Source organism: Archocentrus centrarchus, chromosome 3 (assembly GCF_007364275.1).
Source record: "Archocentrus centrarchus isolate MPI-CPG fArcCen1 chromosome 3, fArcCen1, whole genome shotgun sequence".
NCBI lineage: Eukaryota > Metazoa > Chordata > Actinopteri > Cichliformes > Cichlidae > Archocentrus > Archocentrus centrarchus.
Genome location: NC_044348.1, coordinates 12,521,705 through 12,548,342, shown reverse-complemented (window position 1 = coordinate 12,548,342; position 26,638 = coordinate 12,521,705). Strand labels below are relative to the sequence as shown.

Sequence of the window (26,638 nt, the reverse complement as noted above, 5' to 3'; positions counted from 1 at the left end):
AACACTGTGTATTATGTGTACACCACAATATTAATTTGCTGACAACAGACACTTTACGTAACAAAAAATGCTAGTTTTATGTCACCAAATAGATTCAAGGTGTTGTTTATAACCTGCTTGCTATGCTGTAAAAGGTCACATAGTAGGCAATAACCTTAACCATTATTATTATTTTTTTTAATCAGTGGGATGCCATTACAGAGATGGATGAACAGAACAGACCTATACACACCTTCCAGGTTTGCCACGTAATGGAGCCAAACCAGAACAACTGGCTGCGGTCTGGATGGATCCAGCGGCAAGCTGCACAGAGGGTCTGGACCACATCACAAAACTTGTGCACAGACACACACTTGTACAGAAATCTTTGTCTGAAATTCGGAGCTGTGTTTGTAGTTTTGACATTGCCCCGAGGTTGAAAAACTATCAGAATCCCTGGAGGAAGTTCAGTCCTCCACATAACCTACCAGGAGAGAAAAAAATGCAGGCAAATAGTAATAAAAACCTACACTTCACTCGAGAGAGGGACTAATTTTCATTACAGTCAATACAGTCAATCTTATAACAAAGATATAGCAAGATTTGTTCTTTATACACTGGTTGGTGTGAATCACAGTCATGTTGCTGCACCATGAAATTTTAAATTTACCTCTTTTTGTAGTTTGAGAATTGCCTCTGTCCAGACCTTTGAATCAATGCTCTTGCTCGAGGGGACTGAGCCGTCTGGCATTGTGACATGAAATAGTGGTTTCTTGATAGAGGAACAATCTGTCCACTGAGCTTCAGGGGAGGAGTAATGATTAGCCAATCAGTGCCATGGGCAAAACTAACGCCACTGTCAAGCTGTTTAAAAGCATTGCGTGCCCCCACAGTGGCACATGCTCACTTGGTTTCTGCACCCTTGAGACACGGCTACTGCACAACAAACTGAGAAGCATGCAGAACTTTTCTTACTTTGCTCAGATACACTCTTAAAAAACAAATTTGCTGGCATGGCTGTGCATCAGTATTAACTTAAAAATGATGTGAGATATTAGAGGACATGTTGATCTAGAAAAAAATCAAATCCCCTTCCTCACAAGAAACAGTTTTTTTTATACTTTCAAAAATGTTTCATTTGCCTGTTTTGATTACCCTCTCTGTCCTAATACAGTCCCATTATGTCTGCATTTTAGTCTTTATATGCAGTTTTTAATGGTTAAAGTAAAATTTATAACTCTCTCAGAAAAATTTGTCCTGTATGATTAATCTAAAGAATCGGCCAGGCAAATTGTAGACCCAACTGGAAATTTGTTCAATACAAATATAATTATAAAATTATTGATGGTTACTATACTGATTTCATTATTTTAATCTCTGTTTTAACTCAGGTATATGTGGAGCTACGTTTCACACTTAGAGACTGCAACTCCATCCCTTGGGTTTCTGGTACTTGTAAGGAAACCTTCAACCTTTTTTACCTGCAGACAGATGAGCTGCTCCCTGAAGGGATGCGGTTTCGGCCTACTGACTACGCTAAGGTTGCTGTGCTTTTATTCTCATCATGGGTTGTCATTGTGTGGCTGGTATCATGCAGTAGATGTGAATAACGTGTGTGTTGTTCGGTTTAAGGTGGACACCATAGCAGCAGATGAAAGTTTTACACAGACAGATCTCGGAGATCGAGTTCTTCGACTCAATACCGAGGTCAGGGAAGTGGGCCCAATCACACAGAAGGGATTCTACTTGGCTTTCCAAGATGTGGGAGCTTGTATTGCGCTTGTGTCTGTAAAGGTCTGTGAACAGGGTGGCATGATTCAAGCATGATTCAGCTATGAACTCAGTATTATGTCTTTAAACTGAACGCCCTGTTTTTCTCTTTCACGTTAGGTGTTCTACAAACGTTGCCCCTCAACTTTAAGAAACCTGGCTGCATTTCCTGAGACAGTGCCGCTTATGGAATCGTCCTCTTTGGTGGAAGTGAGAGGCGCATGTGTGGAGAATGCAGAAGAGAGGGATACACCCAAATTATACTGTGGTGCTGATGGAGACTGGCTGGTACCACTGGGTCGCTGTGTCTGTAGCATTGGCCATGAGGAGATGGATGGCTACTGCCAAGGTGAGAAGTGGCTCTAGATGTAGTCATGTGTGTGTGTGTGTGTGTGTGTGTGTGTGTGTGTGTGTGTGTGTGTGTGTGTGTGTGTGTGTGTGTGTGTGTGTGTGTGTGTGTGTGTGTGCAAATTTTAAAGAACTAAAGTAGACCAACAGTGTTCTAAATCTGCAAAGCTAAGCAGAGAAGAGAGAGAGAGAAGAGGAAGAGAAGAGAAGAGAAGAGAAGAGAAGAGAAGAGAGAAGAGAAGAGGAAGAGAAGAGAAGAGAAGAGAGAGAGAAGAGAAGAGACGAGAAGAGAAGAGAAGAGAAGAGAAGAGAAGAGAAGAGAAGAGAAGAGAAGAGAAGAGAAGAGAAGAGAAGAGAAGAGAAGAGAAGGCATTGCATCACACTCACAGATCTCTGGGGCCTCCTCAGTCATCTGCAGGAGTTTGAGTTTACACGACTGATATTCCCTCCTCTCATCCTAAGATCCTGCATCCTTGTCTGATCCATTCCATCCACATTTCTCTTCATCCCTGTTCAGCTCCACCTCCCCTCATCATCTTCTCGTCTCTCTTGTCCGCTTTGTTTATTCTTCACTTCACTCCTGCACTTCACTCCCTCTTCTCGTTCTTCTTTTATTTCGCCATTTTAATTCACACTCTTACTTTCTGCCATTGTCATGCTTTTCTGCTGTGAGATCACAAACAATGCAGACGGGAAGAGATTGTGTGTATCACCCAGAGTTTTCAGACATTTTGGAGTCATTACTTTGGCTCTCATAAGATCCCTCTCTGGACTCCTTCAATTATTTGGCTCAAATGGGAAAGTATTTTCTTGTAGTATGAAACAGTCTGTGGATTTGTGGTGTTTAGGTCTGATATTATTTTTCTGATACATAAAAACATGCAAAAAGCTTCTTCTTAGAATGCCTCCTTTCCAATTAGTCCTATCAAAATAACCTAAATGTGATCAGCCGAACAGATTAGCAACGAATTAAAGAAACTGTTTACTTGTTCCAGATAGTCTTTGGCCTGCTTTCTCAATTAGACACTGCAGACTGACGGAGGGCTAGCTGGCTAATTGCTTTCATTTGTTAGTTTCACAGGTAATTTAGCTCACACCCAGTCTTTGCTAAACCTCCACCAACCTTCCCTTTCATTACAAGGCTCAGACTTACTTGTAATTATGGCAGGAGCTAAATTGAGCCACACCGCATGATTACAATTGAAGGGCAGTCCGTGTTACTTACTACATTTTGCAGACTTACAGCTGATTGGGGTGAAATTCATGTAGTAACCCCGTGGTGATGTTGTTACTCAGGGTATTATAGAGAGAACTCCAGCAGTCATTAGTGCAGCTGATATGTAAGATAGGTTCTAATATCTCCTTTATTTGCTCCTCAGGTGTAATTTTTTTCGTTTTTATCTTCTTCTCTTTTATCTTCCTTTTATTTATCCTTTCTCTCTCCCTCACTCTCAATCATCCCAAGTTAAACAACACAGAAGCCTGTCAGGAGAGATTCCTGATGAGACGGCAGCTTAGGCGCAGCACGCTCATGGTGTCCCTTTTATATGTTCTCCATCGCTACACTCCTTTCTCATCCCTTCTGACTGCCAGTAGTTGCTTCTCTCAAATGTACTGAATGAACTACAATGATTGGGTCAGTAATTCTAGTGGCGGCATCCTGTTTGGCATTTGAAAATGATGTGTGTGTGTTGGTGTGTTTTGTCACACTGTTCCTCATACTAAACCTAAATTGACAAATGCTGTTGTCAGCAAATCCAACATATGTAACAGATGACAAATTGAATATTGTATTACATTTGCAACAACCAGAGGAATGAAAGAATTAATATAGATGAAATACACTCACCAGGCACTTCATTAGGTACACTTGTTCAACTACTACTTCTTAATGCAAATGTCTCATCAGCCAATCACGTGGCAGCAACTCAATTCATTTAGACAAGTAGACATGGTCGAGATGACCTGCTGAAGTTCAAACCAAACATCAGAATGAGGAAGAAAGGTGATTTAAGTGACTTTGAATGTAGCATGATTGTTGGTGCTAGATGGGCATTCGTATAGATCAGAAGCTGCTAATCTATTGGGATGTCTCACACAGCCATCTCTAAGGTTTACAGAGAATGGTCCAATAAAAGACAAAACGTCCAGTGAGCAGCAGTTCTGTGGGTGAAAATGCCTTGTTGGTGCCAGAGGTCAGAGGAAAATGTCCAGACTGCTTTGAGCTGATAAGAAGTCAGCAGTAACTCAAATGACCACTTGTTACAATCAAGTTAAGCAGAAGAGCATCTTGTTGAACCGTGAAGCAGATGGGCTACAGCAGCATAAGACCACACCGGGCGCCACTCCTGTCAACTAAGAACAGGAAGCTGAAGCTGCAATTCATACATGCTCAACAAGGTTGGACAATAGAAGATTGGAAAAACATTGCCTGGTCTGACATATCTCAATTTCTACTGCAACATTCTGATGCAGCAACTGTGTGATGTTATCATGTCAATATGGACCAAAATCTCAGAGGAATGTTTGTAACACCTTGTTGAATCTGTCCAAAAAGAATTAAGACAGTTCTGAAGGGAAAAGAGGGTCCAACCTGGTATTAGCAAGGTGTACCTAATAAAATGTTTTTCCTGCATTTTCATTAGCAATAATATTAGGTTTACAGTAGCATGCACCACAGCATGTACAGAATACCTAATTAAAAACCATACGGACATGCAGTCCCTGAATTCTCATATGTGGTACATCCTGCAATTGAAAACATCATTTGAGTAAAAAAAAAAAGAATTCAACAAATATTTTAATTAATAATTAATTTAGTAATTAAATAACTAATTACAGTTCAGTTCAGGATAACTTTTGGGGGAGCTGTAACCACTGAACACTTCATATTCTTCCTTGACTGAAATTATAAATCAAAAAAAAATTTTTTTGTTCCATAATTTTCTTGTGATCATGTAATAAAGTAAGTATTACATCTATAAAAAGAGAGAGAGAGAGAGGCAGGCAGAGAATTTATCAACAGCAGTACCCTCCTGTGTGTTGTCTTTGTGTTTGCTAGGCCTTTTCCCATCTCTGTAGTGGATGCATGAACATGAAACTAATATCGATCTTAATATCAGATTGAAGGAAAACAAGTGCATTTCCCAAAATGGGTGCTCCTCTTAGACTCACACTTCCACTGTAGCATCCTGAGTAAAGTAAACCATTGCTGGTTTTTTGTGCGGTGGTTGCTGCTGTGGTCAGAAATGTCAGGTTCTTTCTATCAAGGATGCACTGCTGTGGAAATCTCAAACAGCATCAGTGAACTTACCATCAGGGTTAAAAGTGGTGATCACATAATGGAATTATAATTAATGATTAATGGCTTTAATGATTTATGGCCAATCATTCCCCCCTCAATCAATAATTTCCATAGGTCTGACAGAGCAGCATATGCAGTAATGAAGATGTGCACTTTGCCAGGAGTTGCAGGAAGTTTAGGCATGAACTTGCGATGACTTCTGCTTTCTCCTCGTTTTCATTTTGGAACACTGCTTCAAAGGGTACTGTGATCAAAGCTGTCTGAGAGGCAGCATGGGGAAAGAGCAAAAGAGGGGGAGCGAGAGGGAGAGAGGGAGGGAGAGAGAGAGAGAGAGAGAGAGAGAGAGAGAGAGAGAGAGAGAATAGGGAAAACCCCAGCCTCCCAAATATAAGCAGAGCTCTGCACTAACACGTCCATCTTTCCCTCCCAGCTGCCTAAACAAAGGCATCAGCGCTTATCAAAAGCTGCTTTCCACCCCAATAGCATTCTGCCAGACTGTTCTGACATCTCAATCGAGTGTTTTATTATTCTATTCCTTTCATTCAGTGTCAGCCACAAGAGGATTACTCAGAGATAGGCTGGTTATATCATGACCTAGATAAGGCAACATCATAGTGCTAATGCTATTTGTTCCACATCCTTTCGTCACAGCAGCATATTCATAAAGAGGCAGTGAATTGTGGGTGAAGCTAATAGAGATGTCTTTTCAGATTTCATTTAAATCAGAGTCAATATGCAGACGAGACCAGAAACCCACCAGTAAGATAAGTGATCAGTCTCAGAAGCTGAGAAATGAAAATATTATGGTTTCGACAACTTTTTCTATATGCCAGGTTTTGCTGCATTACATTTTTTGTGAAACTCATCCTAATCCAGCACAGTTTTTCTCTGTTTCATCTCACAGTTGAATAAAGTTGATGGTAAAGATGCAAATGAAGCAGTTTAAGAGAGACACGGTAAAGCTGGTCAGTCTCTCTTTTTTTTTTTTTTTTTTTTTTTTTTGCTTTCTGTTTTTTGTCCCTTACCATGCCAGGGAGCTACAGGCATTGACAGTAGCTTGCTCACTGATGACTTCCAGCCTGAAGTTGTGACCTTTAAATTCGAGTAAAATGGAATAGGAAATGAGGAATCAATGCATCTCTTAGGTGTGTCTGAGTGTTTGTGCCCCTCTTCTGTCCATTAAGGACTGTGTTTACTCTGGCCTATAAGGCAGCGCAGACGAGAGCATCACTCATTCTCTGTGAACTTCCCATCTGCATATCAAAGCTGAGAGACCAGGGTAAACATACTCTTTGGCTCCATCTGTTTCTGACAACGTAAAGCCAAGAGAAAACTTCCAACCCTACACATCCAAACAACTCAAAATCTCTTGGCTGGTACGTCATTACATTCCTGCAAGTGTGCAGATGTTGCACTTCACCAAGCTACAGTAGGTTACCTGCTGAAATTTAAACAAGTGCAAGGTGTTGTGCAAGTCACTTGCTTCTCTCATCAATGTTTTATGGGACAAATCTATAGGTATAGTTTATTGTAGCAATGAAACCACGGACAGCTATCATCCAACTTCAATTTCATTTTATCTTAAAAGTGTACAGGTGCCGGTCATAAAATTAGAATATCCTGAATAAGTTGATTTATTTCAGTAATTCCATTCAAAAAGTGAAACTTGTATATTATATTCAATCATTACACACAGACTAATATATTTCAAATGTTTGTTTCTTTTAATTTTGATGATTATAACTGAAAACTAATAAAAACCCCAAATTCAGTATCTCAGAAAATTAGAACATTGTGAAACGGTTCAATATTGAAGACACCTGGTACCACACTCTAATCAGCTAATTAACTCAAATCACCTGAAAAGGCCTTTAAATGGTCTCTCGGTCTAGTTCTGTAGGCTACACAATCATGGGGAAGACTGTTGACTTGACAGTTGAAAGATGACCTTTGACACCTTGCACAAGAAGGGCAAGACACAAAAGGTCATTGCTAAAGAGGCTGGCTGTTCACAGAGCTCTGTGTCCAAGCACATTAACAGAGAGGTGAAGGGAAGGAAAAGATGTGGTAGAAAAAAAGTGTACAAGCAATAAGGATAACCGCACCCTCGAGAGGATTGTGAAATAAATCAACTTTTTCATGATATTCTAATTTTATGACCAGCACCTGTATGTCAGCATCTGCCAGCTCACTGTTTGGTTTTCACTTACTTTTCTTGTTAGCAATAATTTCAGCAGGCCGGCAGCAAAATGAATCCCAGTTGAATGCCAAAATTTTTGGAATTTTGATCGAGCCAGCTGTCAAGATTTCACCTGAAGGACTCAAATACAAAACACAGTTGAAAGGTTCAACAGTTTTAATGAACTCAGGAATAAATAACAACAGTGAATGATCAGAAGTAAATATTCAAGCTGAGATTCAGGTCAGGTAAGTATTTTCAGGTGAGTCACTAGTCAAGGATTTAATGTTCAGATCTAGTTTTTTTTTCTTACTGGAATAATATTCAGATAATGTAAGTTTCTTCAGGTAAGTACAAACAGGAATTAGCAGTCTTTCCTCAGGATTCCAGTGCTTAGAGCTCCAATGTAGGTAAGCTTACATAGGCAGGTATTCAGATAAGTATTAGGCAGCTTTAAAAAAAAAAAGGTTTCCTAGGAGGAAAGATAAGACAGGTGGGTAAATACACAGCTGGTAAAAATTGAACAAGCACGTGAGTTATACTGAGTTGCAAGAGGCCTGAGATATACAGTCAGAAGTTTACATCCATGGTAATTGTTGTGGTAATTTGGGGCTTTTAATGATTTCTTTGAACTGCACTTTTCCAGGGTGGAATGATTGTACAGCATAATACTTTAATGACATCAAAAAACAAGAATTGGGAGCACAAATCAGAATTTATTTACAGTAGGATTTTCTCTAATCCACATAGAATCAAAAGTATACATACAGTACACCCAAGTTGCACCTCAACCAGAGACTTTTGGTAACCACGAACAAGCTTCTGGCAGAAAGAAGAGTTCATTTAAATTGGCTGGTTTCCTGGCATTGACCCGGCTTTTTGAGGTCGGGGTTTTGGGAGGGCCATTTCAGAAGCTTAATATTAGCCTGCTTTATCCATTCCAAAATCAATTTTGAGGTGTGTTTTGGATCACTGTCCTTTTGGAACACCCAATTGTGTCCAAGTATGAGTCATTTATCTGTTGGAGGTAGATCTTGAATGAATGAATGAATGAATGAAGTTTTATTGCCATGTGGGTGAACAAGTTCACACATTGGAAATTGCAGTTACAGAACACCATCCAAATACACAAACACAACACACATAGGGGGATATGTGTCCTCGGGTCATGCAGCCGTTTACTTGCGGCGCTACCTTTGGCAGGAGGAGAAAACAACACATCATGGGGAAGTTAGGTTAAAAAAAAAGTCATCTGGTACAGTGCTCAAAAGAGCACTATACCAGGGTCCAAAAAAAACCACCTTAGCAAAGCATTTGCACATGTAAAGCAAGGACAGCGGCGGTAGGTGAGGTCAGGTCAGGAGGGGATGCAGACGGAGACGAGAGGTGGGGGCATTGTGGAGCCAGATGCCAGGATCCAGCCAAAACAGTTTGCTGATAGTGGTGGAATTTCATCAGCGGCCGTGATACACCAGACCCAGCTTCACAAGTCACAACGCGGAGTGGGGGAGAGAGCAGCCGCACACAGAGCCCTGGAGAGAGATATGGTTGCCAACCCAAGGCCGGCAGGGGAGCCGAATTCCTGATAACAAATGTTGTTTTGGAACAGGCTGCTTGTTTTTCCAACAGCCTTCAGTCTTACTGGGAAACCATTCGAAAATCCAATATTCCAAATTCGTTGATTGCCGTCCTCACTGTGCAGAACCGAACTATATCTCCTGATCTAACCCCTCTCGCCTGCGAGCTCGCTAATCTTGCGGCTCAGGTCCACCAGGCTTTGAGTCTGAGTTTGTACGGCTCTGCTCAGCCCCTCCACCTGGGTCGGCAGCCTCTGCAGATGTTGAACCGCCGTCCAGATTTTCTTAATTTGGCAGTAAAGCAGGTATCCACCGAGCCCAAACAGAGAGGATACTGCTACCAAAAAGCCGAATATGTAGGCGTCTTCCACGTCTTCCACTCCAAGGGCCGAGAAGCACACAGGTCTCCACGAGCTCCAAGAGTCGATGACGTATCCAACCGGGTCTGTTCCACTCGGACACGCAGGCTCCCCTGTCCCGGATCTCATAGTGGAAAAAATTCGATCAATGATGGAGAATGCCCAGTTTGCCAGATCCATGGTTCAATCTTGTTCTTATTCGGACAGTGTGTAAAAGACGCTCTCACAGCAAGCAGCAAGCGGAGAGATGGGGAGGGCAGGGAGAGAGAGATAGTGCGACCGTCTCCGACAAGAGCAGGAAGAGAGTGTGGCAGATCTTCTTTATTATTCCATCCACTTTATGCAATGTACCAGTACCACTGGCAGCAAAACGGTCCCAGAGCATGATACTGCCACCACCATGCTTGACAGTATTCTTCCCTTTGAAAGCCTCACTCCTCCAAACATACCTACCCTTCTCAACTTGTGTGAATCTGTAATTTTCCTTCTTAGATTTTCACTGAGTTTCTTGGACTTTCCCAGTGTTCTGACTATTGGTCAATCCAGGGAGTGCTGCCAAACAAATCCTTTTTATGCTGGCAAAGTGAAACTACCAGGTGTAGTCATGATCACTGATGAGAAGGTAATAGGCCTTGGCCTCTTCAAACTAAAAGACACTGTTAAACCCTCAGCACCACTTATTAAAAATATATCTGTCATGATCCTGGGCCAGTGGCCCAGTGTTTTGGTTTCTATTTGTGAAGTTCTGTTTTATTCTATTTCTAGTTTTGGTTATAGTTTAGTATTGGAATCTTAGTTTCTTTGTTTTCTGTTTTGGTTTTTCATGTTCTGGTTTTCCCTGTTCTCCTGTGTGTGTAAGTCGTGACCCTCTTGTGTTTAGGTTCCCTTTGGTTTAGTTCTCTGTGTTTCTTAGTGTCTCTCCTTTGTCCCAGGTCTGGTTTAGTTTGGTCATGTTCTCATTCCCTTTGTCAGTCTCTGTGTTAAGTCGGCATGTTTTTGGTTAGGTCACTTCCTGTTTTATTTTGACAATCTTGTGTTCATTGTGCTTTTACTTCCCCTTGGTTTACTTCCCCTTGTCTCGTTAGTGTTTTTCGTTCACCTGTGTTGTCACCTGTTTCCCTTTCCGTCATCACGTCTCACGGTATTTAAGTCTCAGTGTTGTGTAGTTCAGTGTTCGGGTCCTCGTCAGTTTTGCCTGTGTGTTTTGTCCTTCGAGTTTTTGAGTTTCTAGTTCCTGCTTTCGAGTTTCCTGCTTTGTAATTATTTGAGTTTTCAAATAAACTTCCCTCCGAACCTACTCTCGCCGTGTCCTGCACTGGGGTCCTCCCTGCCTTGCCCGCACCCAGCCGTGACAATTTCAGTGAGTGTATACATTTGAGCCTATATGTAAAATTTTTACCCTGTGTAGATTAGAGAAAATTCAGAACAAATTCAAACTTGTACACCCAGTTTTTGTTTTTTGAAGTCATGAAGGATGTATACTGTACAATCATTCTACCCCAGAAAAAGAACAGTTCAAAGAAATAATTAAAAGCCCAAAATTACCATGATAGTCATGCCCATGATGAGTATATGCAAACAACTGTACTTCCACATGAGTAGAACAATAATCTGGCAACAAGTTAAAGTGCGAACCGGATTATTTACTGCCACTGAACAGTTGTGCTTGCTCGAGACTCCCTGAGACCTTGCTCACTGCTGAAAGAGACTGAGGTTTTGCAAACACGTGACCACTTTTTTGTGGCAATTTAGGATCAAGTGAATAAGGTCTGAGTCACACAGACCTAGACACGAGTTTGTGACCATCTGGCAACCACAGGTCGTGAGGAAAAAATTTGTATTCCCGAACCTGTTGAGTGGTTGCTGGAGGTTGATGGCAGTCACTGGGAAAATGATTGCCAATGTCCCACTCACACAGGCCTACACACCAGTCAGTGAACTCCTGGCAACCACCTGTCACTAGGGAAAAATGTGGCTCCATGTTCTGCTTCCAGCTTCTCGAGACTGATTTGCAGTTTCTTTTTTCATATATGGCTTAAAACGGAATATCTTTGGCTTTTGAACTATTGAACAAGTTAAAAATACATTTGAATCAGTAACTGACATTTTCACAGATTTTTTTTGATCCAATGATTAGTAGGTTAATTGACAAAGGGTACTCCAGATGGGAGAAGTTTGCCATGTGACAGGTGAACAACTGAAAAGAAAAACCCTCCGAAAAGCAACAGTTGAAAACACCGGGCCCACCTCACAATGAGAACTTTGTTCAGTTTATAAAAGCTTTATAATGTGACACCAAGGCACCTGACAGAGAACTAGCATGTGATGAGTTAGATGTGGCAATGTGCTGATCAATGAAATAACCGGCAGAATAACTGCCTGGCAAATTGTTAATTTCACACCTAAATTTATTATCAGAATAAACTCACTCTGTCTGTATTGTTGTTGTAACTTGTGTGTCTACAAGTACTCATAGGGAGACATTTTTACAAATATACTATTCCTTGAAAAAGACATGACATGAAGGAAAGTTACATGGCAAATCCCCAAACAACTGGTAGCAATCATATTGAATCACTTCGTGTGTGTGTGTGCGTGCGTGTGTACGTGTGGAGGGGTGTTTTCAGACTTTTTGAAAGAAATAGTGATATGAGTGTTGTAATTGCTTTTTGGTGGTGATCTTCCTAGCTTATACTACAGAGCAGGGAGCAGCTGGAATTTCAAATGAATCAGTGTGTTTGTTGCCTTTGGCAGGACCTCTGCATAGAAGGAAAGTAATATCCAGAGGAAGGTGCCTCAAAAATTGAAGCTGGGTGACAAATTACTCTTCTCATTAGGACCTAAGCAGCAATGTGATTTGGGCGAGGATTTCTGCCTGTGTGTCAAGCTTTCATCTCATCGTCAGTACAATCATAGTTATGCTCATTTCTTTCCATCTGTTTATGCGGTTGCACAGTATTTTTTCTTTTTATTCTGCATCATCTATCACGCAGAGTTTAATGAAAAACTGTCAACATTGTTATTTAAAGAAATATGGTAACCTTTGATGGCTTCATTTTAAGGAAATATATCGGAATAAAGACTATAACCAGTTTTGTCAATCAGGAGTGGCTTAGGTTTAATGGTTATCTGTTTTTTTTTTTAAGTTTGCATCATTCACTGTGAAATTTAAAAGTAGTTTCATTTCTCCCGTTGGTCAGATTATCTGGTGAGATAGCTGCAAAGCCGTTTTCTTCTCACAGCTCTTGGGTTGATTACAAAAAAGGATTAAAATGTATTCATATGAAACATAATTATTGATTTTTCTGCAGTTTCCCTGTTTGGAGAATTAGTTTTGGAGTTGGAATGTGTTTTTGGTGAAATTAACTCAAAGTGGCAGTGGGACAAAATAGCAACAAGATCCAGTAGCCCTGCAGTGTCATACTGTATACAGTACATGTATATGCAGAATAAAGAAAACACTTCTGCATTTCAGTAAGGTTGAGGTCTGAATTTTGACTGGTCCATTGCAACAACTTGATTCTTTTATTCTGTTGTAGATTTGCTGCTGTGATTAGAATCATTGTCCTGTTGGATGACCCAAATCTGGCCAGTCTCGAGCTGTTAGAGATATGACGTCACATCTGACTCTAGAATATTTTAGTATACAGTGAAGTTTGTGGTTGACTCAATGACAACACGGTGGCCAGGGCCTGTGACTGTAAGACAAGCCCAAATCTTCACCCCTCCACCACTGTGGTTGACAGTTTATTGAGGTGGTCTCATGTGCCGCTGATCCATTAATCAAGTGCATTTGACTAGCTGCACCGGTGTGCTTAGCTTTTCACAAGATTGCACAGAGTCCTATGAAAACTTTTTCTCACATGACTGTACATCTAAGACGATATACAAGACATTTTATATTATGCATGGACATATTATATACAGACTAGGCTCAATACGAACCACATACAGAAAAAATAAAGGACAAACAATATGCATGAAGATCGGCATCTCAGCTTTCATTTCCAGGTATTTACATCTAGATCTGATACACATTTCAGAAGATAGGATTTGCAACTAAATATTAAGTCTTATTCTCTTTAATCAATTTTAAGTTTATCTGTTCCAATACTTTTGCTCACAAGAAAAATGGGTGGCTTCAGACAAACGTTACTATCTTCTGAAGTGTATATCATATCCAGATGTAATTACCTAGAAATAAAAGCTGAGATGTTGATATTTTGTTTCATATTAATTTTTTGATGTTGACTCCAAATGTTTTCAATTTACTGCAAAAATAAAGGGATTGGCCTCACTGTTCCAATACTTTTTTTTTGGGGGGGGGGGGGGGGGGGGGGGGTACGTATAGAATGAGAAGTGATGCTGTGTACATGTAAACTACAGTAAGTGTAGATTTGAAGTAGAATGCAATAACTATCCGGAATAACCAAGAGCAAGTATATGGTATAGTTACTGCTCAATTGTTTATGAGTGTTATAGCAGTGGGAAAGAAGCTGTTTCTATACCTGGTTGTTCTGGTATAGGTGGATCTGTAGCCCCTGCTGGAGGGGAAGAGCTGAAAAAGTGTGTGTCTAGAGTGTGAGGAATCTCTGATCATGTTTTCAGCCTGCTTGCTGGTTCTTGAGGAGTACTGGATGTTTTAGAGGCTGGGGGGATTTTGAGTATTACTGCACCAAACCACACTGCACCGGACAGATGTGATGACCGCACAGAACTGAATCAGTAGCTCCTATGACAGGCCATACACTCTGTTGCCTCAGAAAGGACATCATCTGTTGGGCCTTTTTGAATGGAGTTGATGCTGGACTTCAAGGCCTGAGAAATAATAGTGACCAGGAACTTGAAAGACTCTGGGTTGTTTGAGGAAAAAATCAAATGGATTGCAGTTATAGTATGTTTGGGGTGTTCTGATATAGTTACCTGACATATTCATTAAAGTGGTTATTTTCATGCAAGTTTTAATATTTTCCGTGTCAGGCTTGGCAGGGGGACCAAGCCTGGCATGGTATCCTTGACAGTAATTACACTAGTACTGGCAGGGATACAATTTCAGTTTTCCTTGGAAGAAGAAACAGGTTTTTATCCCATTCTCACAAAAAAATACCATTCTGAAGGTCAGAGTTTAGCTAGATTAGTTTCTGCAGCCGGCGAACAGTGTGAGGGAGGTCTGTTTAAAACAGTCCAAGTTATCTTCTCTTTACATTAATTTTCCAGGATTATGTGACATACTGCACTTCTGCATGTCTGTATGCAGTGTAATATTACCAGTGAGAAATTTTCTAGCACTGGGTTGACTCAAGTAGCAGCAATCTAGCCTGAGGAAGGAAGTTTCTTTCTCACTCAAGCAGTACTCTTCTCAGTTTTTCCAAGCTGATATGTACAGATCCTGGAGACACGGCATCAGAGTTTCCATCACAGAATTACACCACACACACACACGCACGCACGCAAAACAATTTAATTGAATATTGTTTGTTTCAAACAGTAATAATCCTCCATTAGGCATCTTGTGTACAGTGCTGGATACTGTGTCACAGCAGGACATCATTTATGTGACACGGTATGAAACTTACCACCATATTATTAAAAAAAAAAAAACGGCTAAAATCAACAGAGAATTTAAAGTGGTAGTATATTTCAATAAAGGCAATAATGTGTTATACAATATATGAAAATGATGTGATTACAGAAAAATAAATTCGGTTAACTGCTGTGTCTTTCTGCTTACTTACAGAAAATATATGAAGATATTAAAATGAAGTTGAAATTATATAATCCATCTGGCTTGATTGAGTTTCTCAGCGTGCTGCCTTTTTGCTGCCATTGCATTGTCTAGGAAATATACAGTATTTGCTTTCGCTATTTTTTTTTACATTTTTTAAAAAATTTTTATTCCCCCACACACAACACACATGCATATATACACACACACACACACACACACACACACACACACACACACACACACACACACACACACACACACACACACACACAGGAAAAAAAAAATCACTTAGCTCAACTGCAATAAAATGGCAATAAAATCACCCACAAATTCCCAGAATATTAAATAACTGCACTATTAATGCTTTATTCTTCTCTGCCAAGATAAGTCTGGGGAAAAGGAGGCAATCTGCAATGGTTTTTCCCATCTTCTGATAAGCCTTGAGGGAAAGAGCAACGAAGAAGACGAGAGATGGGAAAAGCAGAAGAAAAAAAATACATTCGAATACAGATGAAAAACATGAATAGGGGAAAACTGTAGCAGAGCATAACAGTTTTTTTTTTTTAAATGAAATGATAAGGAAAGGACAGTTGTGTGAGTTGATAGAAAGAAAGAAATGTGCAGGTAACACTGCAAGTAAAGTGGAACAGTGTAAGGACAGAAAACTGCAAATACCAGGTCAGCAGGATGGACTGTGTAAGTCAATGGGAATTTCAGAGTGGAATGAGGTTGTATCATTTTCATTATTAATTATTTTTATGTTAATAACTCCTCTTTTACTTTAAACTGGGTTAAACCTGCTGATGAAAGCAAATCTGTTCCAGACACCTTTATGTAATCTCACCTATTTTTATTTATTTATTTTTTAGTTTGAAGGACTTCAACGCATATATGCTCATGACCATTTCATTATGTACACCTGTTCAACTGTTCATTAATACAAATATCAGCCAATCACGTGGCAGGAATACAGTGTATTTAGGCATGTAGACATGATCAAGACGACCTGCTGAAGTTCAAAGTGAATGTCAGAATGGAAAGGTGACTTTGAACATGGCATGGTTGTTGATGCCATACTGACTGGTCTGAGTATTTCAGAAACTGCTAATCTACTGGGATTTTCCCCACACAACCATCTCTAGGGTTTACAGAGAATGCTTCAAAAAAGAGAAAATATCCAGTGAGCAGCAGGTCACTGGGTGAGAATGCCTTGTTGATGTCAGAGGTCAGGGGAGAATGATCACTCTGCTTTGAGGTGATAGGAAGTTATCAGAAGGTATCCAATTGTTACAAACAAGATATGCAGAAGAGCATCTCTGAACGTGCAGCATGTTGAACCTTGAAGCAGATGGGCTACAGCATAAGCAGCCCAACCATGTGCCACTCCTGCCAGCTGAGACCAGGAAAGCGAGGCTATAATTCACACAGGCTTAACAAAATTAGTAGACTGAAAAAAGTTGCCTGGTCTGATGAGTATCAGTTTCTGCTGTAATATTTGGATGGTAGAGTCAGAATTTGATATAAACAATATGAAAGCATGGATCCAGCTGTTTAGGCTGCTGCTGGTGGTTTAATGGTGTGGGTGATATTTTCTTGGTGCAGTTTTGGCCCCAAAGCACTCTTAGTGTTGGAACAAGAGATTCACATCATGGATGTGCAGCTAACAAATCTGCAGCAAATGTGTGATTTTAACCATTTCATTTTAGACATGACACATGACACCTTGGGCTGAATTGCCCACAGAATCAGCTTCATGTCATATAATATAGTTACTCCCAAGCTCTTTAACTGAAATTATATTTTTAATGCCAAAATATAATTATTGTTGTGATCCATGAATTTTCAAATTTACTATTTTACAAAAACATTGAAAAAAAAAATAGCAAAGCACATTATTTATTTTTTGATTAAGATGTCAAATGGCAGAAAAATTTGTTTTAGTGGTTGAATGTTGTGTTTCATCAATTTCTGACTTCTCAGAGACGTCCAGCTCAAATTTGGCTATAAAAATATGAATTTAGTTTATTATTTGCCTGAAAAATAACAATATAATTCTTTAAACACTTTTTTTGACATTTCTAAAATATTTCTGTTCTCTTGTTTTTATGACAGGTGGTCTAATAAACTTGTTAAGCATTGTGTGTGTGTGTGTGTGTGTGTGTATGTGGTGTGTGTGAGAGATTTTTGTGATTCTTTATTCTAAAAAAATGGCTTTACGGGTGTGTGCCATTTCTTAGAAGGGCCACTCTACAGGGCCATGTGGCTTAGTGTGCTAATAAGAAGGTGACAGATAGTACCTCATTCAGACCACAGGTGAGGAGCAAAGCAGCTGAATGTTTTGATTTAAGTGTATGTGCGCTGATTGAAATTCAGTTGCATAAGGGGCACTCACCCTTTGCCTCCCTTCTTCTCCAGCTTGCAAGCCCGGCTTCTTCAAGGCGTATGCTGGGAACACTAAATGCTCCAAGTGTCCTCTACATAGCTCTAGCCATGACCAGGCGGCCACCATCTGTCACTGTGATAAAGGCTTCTACAGGGCTCTCAAAGACCCCTCAACCATGGCTTGTACAAGTTAGTAGGAAGCTACAAAATCTCAGTTCTTTTCTCTTTCCTGCTTGAAGCAGTCAAATTTTTATGACTGCTGTGCCAACAACCATTCCATCATTTTTGGTTTTTTGGATTCATTTTGTTGTTTAAGTTTTAACAGTGTCATTGAGTCACATTTAAATTTATGCCCACCAAGTTTGAACACTTCTGAGCACTGTATCAGTGAAACTGACAAGTAGCATGCTGGAATGAAACACTTGCACGCTCTGAAAGCAATCCACCCACACGCCTACAAGCGGATATTTGAAGATATGTTTAAACAGTTCAGTTTTTTTTTTTTTTTTTACAGGTGTGAAAACTAAAAAAAAACAAAAAAAAAAACAAGTTTTATCTTGGAAATTGACACAATTTGTTGGAATGAAGCCAGAAATGTTGAAAGCCATTCGCCCACACAGCTACTGTACCTACACACTGCACACACATGCTAAAGAACAAAAATATGCTCAGCGTGCTAACTTGTCAGATTACGGTGATCATGTGCCAACTGTTGCTTCATCATCAAGGTCGCATGGGTGTTTTGGAGAATATCCATCTCAAAAAAGTGGCAAAAAGTGACGAGTGAGTCACCAATAAATGTCTGTCTCTAAATACTTTTCTTCTTTCTCCAGGGCCTCCATCAGCTCCCAGGAACCTGGTCTCATTGATCAATGACACAGCTCTCTTCTTGAAGTGGATGCCTCCCAGTGATACAGGGGGCAGGAAGGACATCACTTACAACATCCTGTGCCAGCGCTGTGGTGGAAGTGACAGCAGCAGTGTTGTGACACAGTGTGAGCCATGTGAATCTGACCTGCACTTCATCCCACGACCACTTGGCATTAGTGGTACCTCTGTAGCAATACTGGACTTTGCAATGCACGCTAACTACACCTTTCACGTGGAGGCTGTGAACGGGGTCTCTGGGCTGGGTATGACCACACGCTCGCTGGCAAATGTGACCATCAATACATACCAAGCTGGTAAGTCCTGTTCACTCAAGTGGATATTTCCATTTTTTTCCCCCCAGCTCTGTTTGTTTTGCTGTCTTCAAATCTAACTGTGGCAATAATAACAAGCAGATGTAACCCCATCTGCAAATAGGAACCTACATTTATGTGGTTTTGTTATCAAGAAAACATATTAATGGAACAACCAAGGAGTAACAATTTATTACTCATTTGTGGATTGTGGATTCTAGATAGCATTGACTTGAATGTGGGTTAGGTTTTCCGGTGTGGATGCTTACTTCTGCACAGTATACCTTGTTTCTACCAGCATGTCCTGTGCCTAACCCAAACAACAACTCTTGAAATTACCAAGTTTTAGACAAAGTTTATGACTGTATTTACATAATGTTTAGCCTACTTTTTAACTACACCTGCTTTACTGTGGTTCTTGCATCTACACAACAGCGTCACTTATGCTGGCAATAAACTTGCCAAAGCACTTAGCAAATTTTCCAAAATTTGGTAAGTGCTGCCCCCTACACAACTAATACAAGTCATAAAAATGAATTCCACAAGCGGCATGGCCACATCCAAGTTTTATTTTATCATACTCCGTGCTAACATTCATCACAAAAGACAGTCAGTATACGTAAAAAGAGTGTTTCAGCTTAATTATTAGCGGACATCTCAAAGTGATGACAGGCCTTCTCCACGTGTCTTCACGGCCACCTTAGCCACCTTAACAGTGGCTCCAGATTGTACATGATGATCACAGCAATGAGGGAGTCCCCATTTCGGACAATTGCAAACACATGAACAGAATCAATGTTAAAAATAACCCTTTTCACCACATACTTTGTGAAAAGTACATTATACTTGCAACTATGCATGGTTCTATACTGAACTGAACATAAAATAACATCCATTCTTTTTCACTGTAATTTTGTTCTTTTTGAGGGCATTCAATTGGCCATATTTGTCTCTAAAATATATTAATCCTTATTACATTTATATCTGTATGGTTGACCTTTACATATACTGCAGTTATGAACTGATTCATACTTCACAAATGCTGTTTTTTGCATCACGGTTTAGGTTATTCATTACAGTAATGAAGAGGTGGATTTACCTTCCACTTTCCCAGGCACTCTGAGACCTCTTAAGTCTCCATTTCCCCCTCCAGCTTCATGTGTCAGTAAGAGGGAAACACTCCTGACCCTTGAGTCAATGTGACCTGAACCTATTCCTAATTAGTAGAACCCAGCAGACCTGGGGTCAGCTACAGCTACCAGTTCACAAAGGAGCATTGTCTTAGGTGTGAATTAGGAAAAATAAGAGAACTGAAATTCAGCTTTAACCTTATACTTCAAGGTCAGGAATAGTGATGAAATAATTGATGGAGGAGGCTGAGATGAAGGAAACGAAGCAGATTAATAAATTATGCTTGGATATGTGTGCGTGTTTCCTAACTTTTTGCACATGTAGCAAGATAGTATTGAGATAAAATTCTGATGAGGACAAATACTCAGTTATCAGTAGCTCAGACAAGACAGTAAGGAGCTGTGAGTATCTGTGCTAAATCATTATTGTCATTACTGTAGTACTGCTTTGAGATTTATTTAAGTATTTAAACTCAGGAGAGTGAATGATGAAGATATATGAAACTCTGGAAAATGTAAACAGCATACAATGGATGTAAAAAATCTTTTGAAGGCTGATCCCTATGCATGGTCGCTCATATTGAAACTCCAGCACAATATTTACCAAATTGTTGATTAAATGTATTTAATGTTTACTCAAATATTGATTAAATATGTATCTAATAAACTGAAGTCAACGCTAAAGCCCACAACTTATTATTCATGAGCTACTTGATCAAAATACTGATGACTTTGCACCAAAACTATCAAGCTGATGAGCTTAAATAAATGATAAGTTATGAAAACAACTATAACTGGAAGAGTGTGACTCCTAAAACTAAAGCAGTGCAATCAAGAGTTGATGACACAGTTGCTGCTGGGACTGCAGAAACACTCTTGGTTGTACTGCAGTGTTACAAATTGAAGCTTCTTTTATGTCATAAACTCTTGTCTGCAAAGAACAGACTGCAGGGCAAACACGAAACCAACGCTAGCTTCGTTTTATTTGCTCTGTCATTACTCTTTGAACTGATAATTAGCAACAGCTGGTTTGACCTGCCATGACCTCTGTCATTTTAAGCAGCACCATCGCTGCTGGCTAAAATGAGGAGCCGCGTCCTGAACGTTCTGAACTCTGATCTTTTTTTTAACAACAAAAAGTCAGAACAGAAGTAATCACGGGTGCGAGCGTGCGACTCTTCAGATTTTCACACTGTCATTTTTACTCTAGTGAAATGCTTGCAGTGTAGTGTGGTGCAGCTCAGGGTCGCATCTGAGAACATTTATTCATATATGGCTCTGAAAAATAACTTGGAGCTGCAATGGATGGAAATCTGGATGAGACAAAGTATAAAATTAAACTATATTACTTTAATAAGCTGAAATTAAAATACAGTTCTCCTGCAGCTTTACCCTCTCTCCTCATGTCCCAGACAAGCTTAGATATGCAGTATGCTACAGTATATCAATATAACTGATATGGACAAAACTATTGGGCCACACATCATAAATTTAGGTGTTTTCAGTCCCACTGCCACAGGCATTAACAGAATCTGTACCCCGCGAGCCTCATGGCATGGGCTTTTATGGCCGAGCAGCTCCTGTAGGTGTAATATATAGGCAGCCCACTTCATATATCGGCACCTTAATCAATAGTAATAATAATATGCTTTAATTTTTTCAGCTTTTTTGTAAAACAATAAATTTGAAAATTAATGGATCACAACAATAATTATTTTTTCGCATAAAAAAATATCATTTTAATTAAAGATCTTGTGGATTGCTGGTGAATTACCCATTACAGAAACATTAAAAATATTTTGGTAATTACCAATACTGTTAATTTAGGCCAGCTGTGGCATAAACTTTACACTGGGTGGTGGTCTAATAAATGCGTTAAGTACTCTAGATATTAAATGGAAAATTTATTTAGCAGCTTACCTGCCCAGTAGAGGAAAGGTAAGTTCACCTTCTACTCCAGTATGAGTACATTTTGCCAGTAAGTGTTTGAAGTCATTTATGATCTGACTTCTTTTTAGATCTGAATGAATATGACTGAATATGACTCAGCCCAATTGAATATGCTGAAAGGTTATTACGAAATGTTTGCCCAATGACCCAAAAATCAGAGCCCAACCATTTAAATGATTCACAAATTCTCAAAATTTTGACTATTAATTGTCTTTCAATTGTTTAATCAGTTAATCATTGCAGTTCTAAGATATAATGCTCACCGTTTTTCCATTTAATGAAACATAAAGTAAAGCTGAAGCTAATTAATATTTATTAGTTTTCATTATTTGAAAGTAGGCATAAGCAGCAATAGAAACCTATTAAAAAGTATCCTTATTTTTAACAGATTGATTATCTCAAGTTCAGTGATCATCAAAGTCAGGAGGGTTCATTTTCTGGGAAATGTTTCTGCCAAATTTCACATTATACAGTAGTCTGTCCAGTACTTGTTGAGCCTTTTCATTCGGGACCGAAGTGGTGAGCCAGCCAATCAACCAGCTCATTAAGATGACTCTTCAAACTGTGATCTAGATTAAAATTTTAAAACCTGTGCCGATGCGTAGAATTCGCTGGCTTCCTGAGTCAGAATCAGTGAGATGCAATAAGAATGAAGGAGCATTAATGATGAAGTGACAACAAGGAGTCCAGACAGTTCTAATATCATATTTATGCTCTGATCATTAAAAAAAAAAAGACTTCACAGCCATTTCGTATAATTCTCTTTAGTATACAGGGAGATATGATGTATTAAGGTGTCATAGAACAGCTGTGTGGCAGGCAGAGTGTGGACCCAAATGCAGGACTCAGGAGACAGGACTCAAAAATTCTGCTTTAATGCAGGAGCCTCTTACAAAAATACTAAATAAGGCTGGACTGGAGCCAGAGATACAGAAACTTAGACAAAAGAGAAACCACAGAACGAGGGAGCACACAGGGGAGGAGGCGACAACAAACTGCAGGCTTAAATGCACACATGAGATAATTAGAGGGAGGTGAACCGAATCTAACTAATGAGACAAGGGAAGCACAACTGAACACAATGCACACGAGAGACGACACTAGCAAAATAAAACAGGAAGAAACTAAACAAAGGAACATCTAGCACAGAAACGCAGACTTGACACGGCGAACACAGAAGGGCACGGAAACAACCTCTGGGAACTAACTGTGATTATAAAACAATAATTATGAATAAAGAAAACATAACCTGAGAATATTATCAAGGAAAAGAAAATAGGAACTAAGGCTAGAATACAGAGATCAGGGTCGAAAACCCCCAGATCATGACATGAGGTTTTATTTTTACAAAATGAAATGTGGGCTGATGGGCTGTCATACCATGCAAACCAGATGTCAGGTGTGTATGTGTCATCCCTGGAACCCATCTCTCCTGCAAAGGCAGCGAGCCCAGTGGGAGGAAGTTGGAATGCAAAAATAATCTCCATAGCAGAAGAGAAGCAGCCTGTGGGGATGTTCCCATTAGGATGTTTAGAGTGGATTAAGTTGTCAAACTGCCTTTCCTCAGTAGACATACTGTATACACACACAGCTAAGCACACACACAAAAAAGCAGGCAAACAAGAATGACATTTGCACACATGTATCACCCACACTTGCACATGATCTGTTGGTCATTTCCTCAGCTCATTCCTGTTATTTCACCGGCATTTTTCAGAAACAAAACATTCAAAAATGCTCCCTTTTCTTTGATTGTGATTATAGAATTGTACAATATATATACAATAATAATAACTCTGTTAGAGGGATTCCAGCAAATTAATTCTGCAGTTTGGGTAAATCACAGAGATATCCTGTTTTGCATATTTTATGTGACAAAATAAAAAAAAAACAAACAAAAGGAATATTCATTAAAGGAGCAAACTTATTCAGACTATTTGACTCTACTTCTCTGGGGATCGTAATCTGTACTTCATTACAATGAGACATTTGCTTGAGTCAAAAGCTAATTCACAGTATCAACCAGGCTGATTTTTTTTATAACATGTCCGACTTTGCAAGCAAATATGGCATTTAATATAAACCTACTTTGTTAGGTACCCCCTGGCTAGTACTGGTTTGAACCCCCTTTTGCCTTCAGCAGTGTCTTAATTCTTCATGGCACAGATTCAACAAGATGCTGAAAACATTCCTGAGAGATTTTTGGTCCTTGTTGACATGATGGCATCACACAACTACTGCAGATTTTTCAGCTGCACATCCATGATCAGACTCTCCATTTCCGCCACAGCCCAAAGATGCTCTATTGGATTGAGATCTGGTGACTGTGGAGGCCAGTTGAGTAGGGCAAACTCCGTCATATTCAAGAAACCAGTTTGAGATGATCTGAGCGTTGTGACATGGTGCGTTGTCCTGCTGGAAGCAGGCATCAGAGGATGGATACATTGTAGTCATAAAGGGATGGACATGCTCAGCAACAACACTCAGGTAGGCTGTGGTGTTTAAATGCTACCCAGTTGGTGCTAAGGGGCCTAAAGTGTGCCAAGAAAATATCCAGTATACCACCACCAGCCTGTACCTTTGATACAAGGCAGGGTGGATCCATGCTTTCATGCTGTTTTCAGCATCCCCCAACTTTACCATCTAAATGTCACAGCAGAAATGAAGACTCATTAGTCCAGGCAACATTTTTCCAAACTTCTATTGTACAATTTTGTTGAGCCCATGTGAATTGTAGCCTCAGTTTCCTGTTCTTATTTGACAGGAGTGGCACATGGTGTGGTCTTCTGCTATAGCCCATCTCCTTCATGATTCAGTATATTGTGCATTCAGAGATGCATATAACAGCTGGTTATTTAAGTTACTGTTGCCTATCAGTGTAAAGCAGTCTGTCCATTCTCCTCCAAACTCTGGCATCAACAAGTCCTTTTAGCCCAGACAAATACTGCTAACAGAATATTTTCTCTTTCTTGGACCGTTCTCTGTAAACCCTGGAGGTGGTTGTGTGGGAAAATCCCAAAAGATCAGCAATTTCTTAAATACTCAGACCAACCCGTTTGGCACCAGCAACCATGCCACAGTCAAAGTCACTTAAATCACCTTTCTTCCTCAGTCTGATGTTCACTTTGAACTTCAGCAGTTTGCCTTGACCGTGTTTACATGCCTGAACACATTGAATTTTTGCTATGTGATTGGTTTATTAGATATTATATATTATTATAAATAAAGTGGGACATTCATAAAATGAAAAATGCTCTCTGCTCGTCTAAGCCCTTGGGATTTTTTCTTTCTTTCTTTTTATTTTTGCTGGACTGTGGATGGACAGCCTCATTACCAATTAAAACAGATGCCGCAAGGTTATTCATATAAATGATTGTGATATTATGGCAATTATGGAATATAGACAATCAGAAGCAGAATTAACAAATGAACTGGATTATTTAGTGAGAGCAAGGTGGCAGTATATTTTCTGTTGCCCTTCCATCGTTGTACATTAATGACTCATTATGCTGTTAATTATGCTAAACGTATTAATCAGAATTACTAATCATTTCTGATAAGTTAAATGCCCAGTTGAGCAAGATGCCATTTTGTTTTTGAACAGAGTGGCGTTTTTATTGCCTCGGATGAGATGTGGTGGATATTCAGTTCTGTAAATGCTAAGCAATCACAAGTTTTTTTTGTTTGTTTGTTTTGTTTTTTTGTTTTTTTTGTTTGTTTGTTTTTTTTTGGGGGGGGGGGGGTCATGGTGTCTCAGTTGCTCATCTCACTGATTATTTCTGCACCCTCCCCTCCACAGTTTGTTTCATTGCATCTGTGAAGGTCATCAGCTGGTGTCCTATCACCTCTGAAGGCAGCAATGCGGAGCAGAGTGAGCAGGATGATCTCTGTATTTATGCAGAGTGAACTGCACTCTGCTCTGAGTTTGCCGTAGTTGATGTTCAGCAGAGCGTTTCTCACTGAAGATGCCTCCCACAAAGTTCACTGCAGTATTCTGTGAGGAGGCACAGAGGAAATCAGTTCATATTTGTGTAAGGGATTTGCTGCACAGATTAAAAAATGTCCACCTACAATATTTGCGGACAGCCACAAATATAGACTCACTCAGGGTTAATAGTAAACCTGCCATAAAAAAGAAACCCAGCAGAGGCCGAACATAACATGTTTTTAAGCTTGGACTGCAGAATCACAGCACAGAAGAATCACTTATATTGAATCACATATGAAATGGAGTCAAACCATTAAAAGAACATGAGATTTAATGATGCACTGAATCTTTGCTCAAATAATTGAAATCAAATAACTGCTGGTTTAAACTGTGAAATCACCAAAGATTATTGAACACTGTCATTTAGTTCATTCCAGACTGATCTGCTGCTCCACTCTTCATGACTTGTCATAGTAGTTTTTAAGAAGATTACTTCTTAATAAGAAATCACTGATAACTAACAATTTTCAGTGTTGTTTAAATAAAGTATTCACTTAAATTATATTTGACTGCATCTGAGGAATTGTCCAAAGGTTACAATATCACAAAAAAAATTTCAGAATTAAATTCAAAGTTTGATTTGACTATAGTGTTTCACCAACAATGAGATTGTTTTTGGATTGCCAAACTGCAGGGTACTCATCATCAGAGCTGTTAAAAAGCTAAAGAGAATAGCTGAATTTACCTATGTGGTTTTTTTGTTTGTTTGTATTGTTTTGTTTTTTTCACAAGCATGTGGGTGAGCTTTAAGAGCGATATTTAT

At 39.6% G+C, this 26,638-nt stretch overlaps 1 protein-coding gene across 1 annotated transcript in view; it reads left to right on the top strand.

The window, feature by feature from the left end:
- The window catches only part of LOC115773059 (ephrin type-A receptor 6-like), an 81,537-nt gene that overhangs the window by 32,459 nt on the left and 22,440 nt on the right, over positions 1-26,638 (top strand). The window contains exons 3-8 of the mRNA XM_030719568.1: positions 186-314; positions 1,371-1,520; positions 1,612-1,773; positions 1,870-2,098; positions 17,660-17,815; positions 18,460-18,810. Coding sequence (XP_030575428.1) covers positions 186-314; positions 1,371-1,520; positions 1,612-1,773; positions 1,870-2,098; positions 17,660-17,815; positions 18,460-18,810 — 1,177 coding nt within the window. The remainder of the gene's footprint in view (positions 1-185; positions 315-1,370; positions 1,521-1,611; positions 1,774-1,869; positions 2,099-17,659; positions 17,816-18,459; positions 18,811-26,638) is intronic.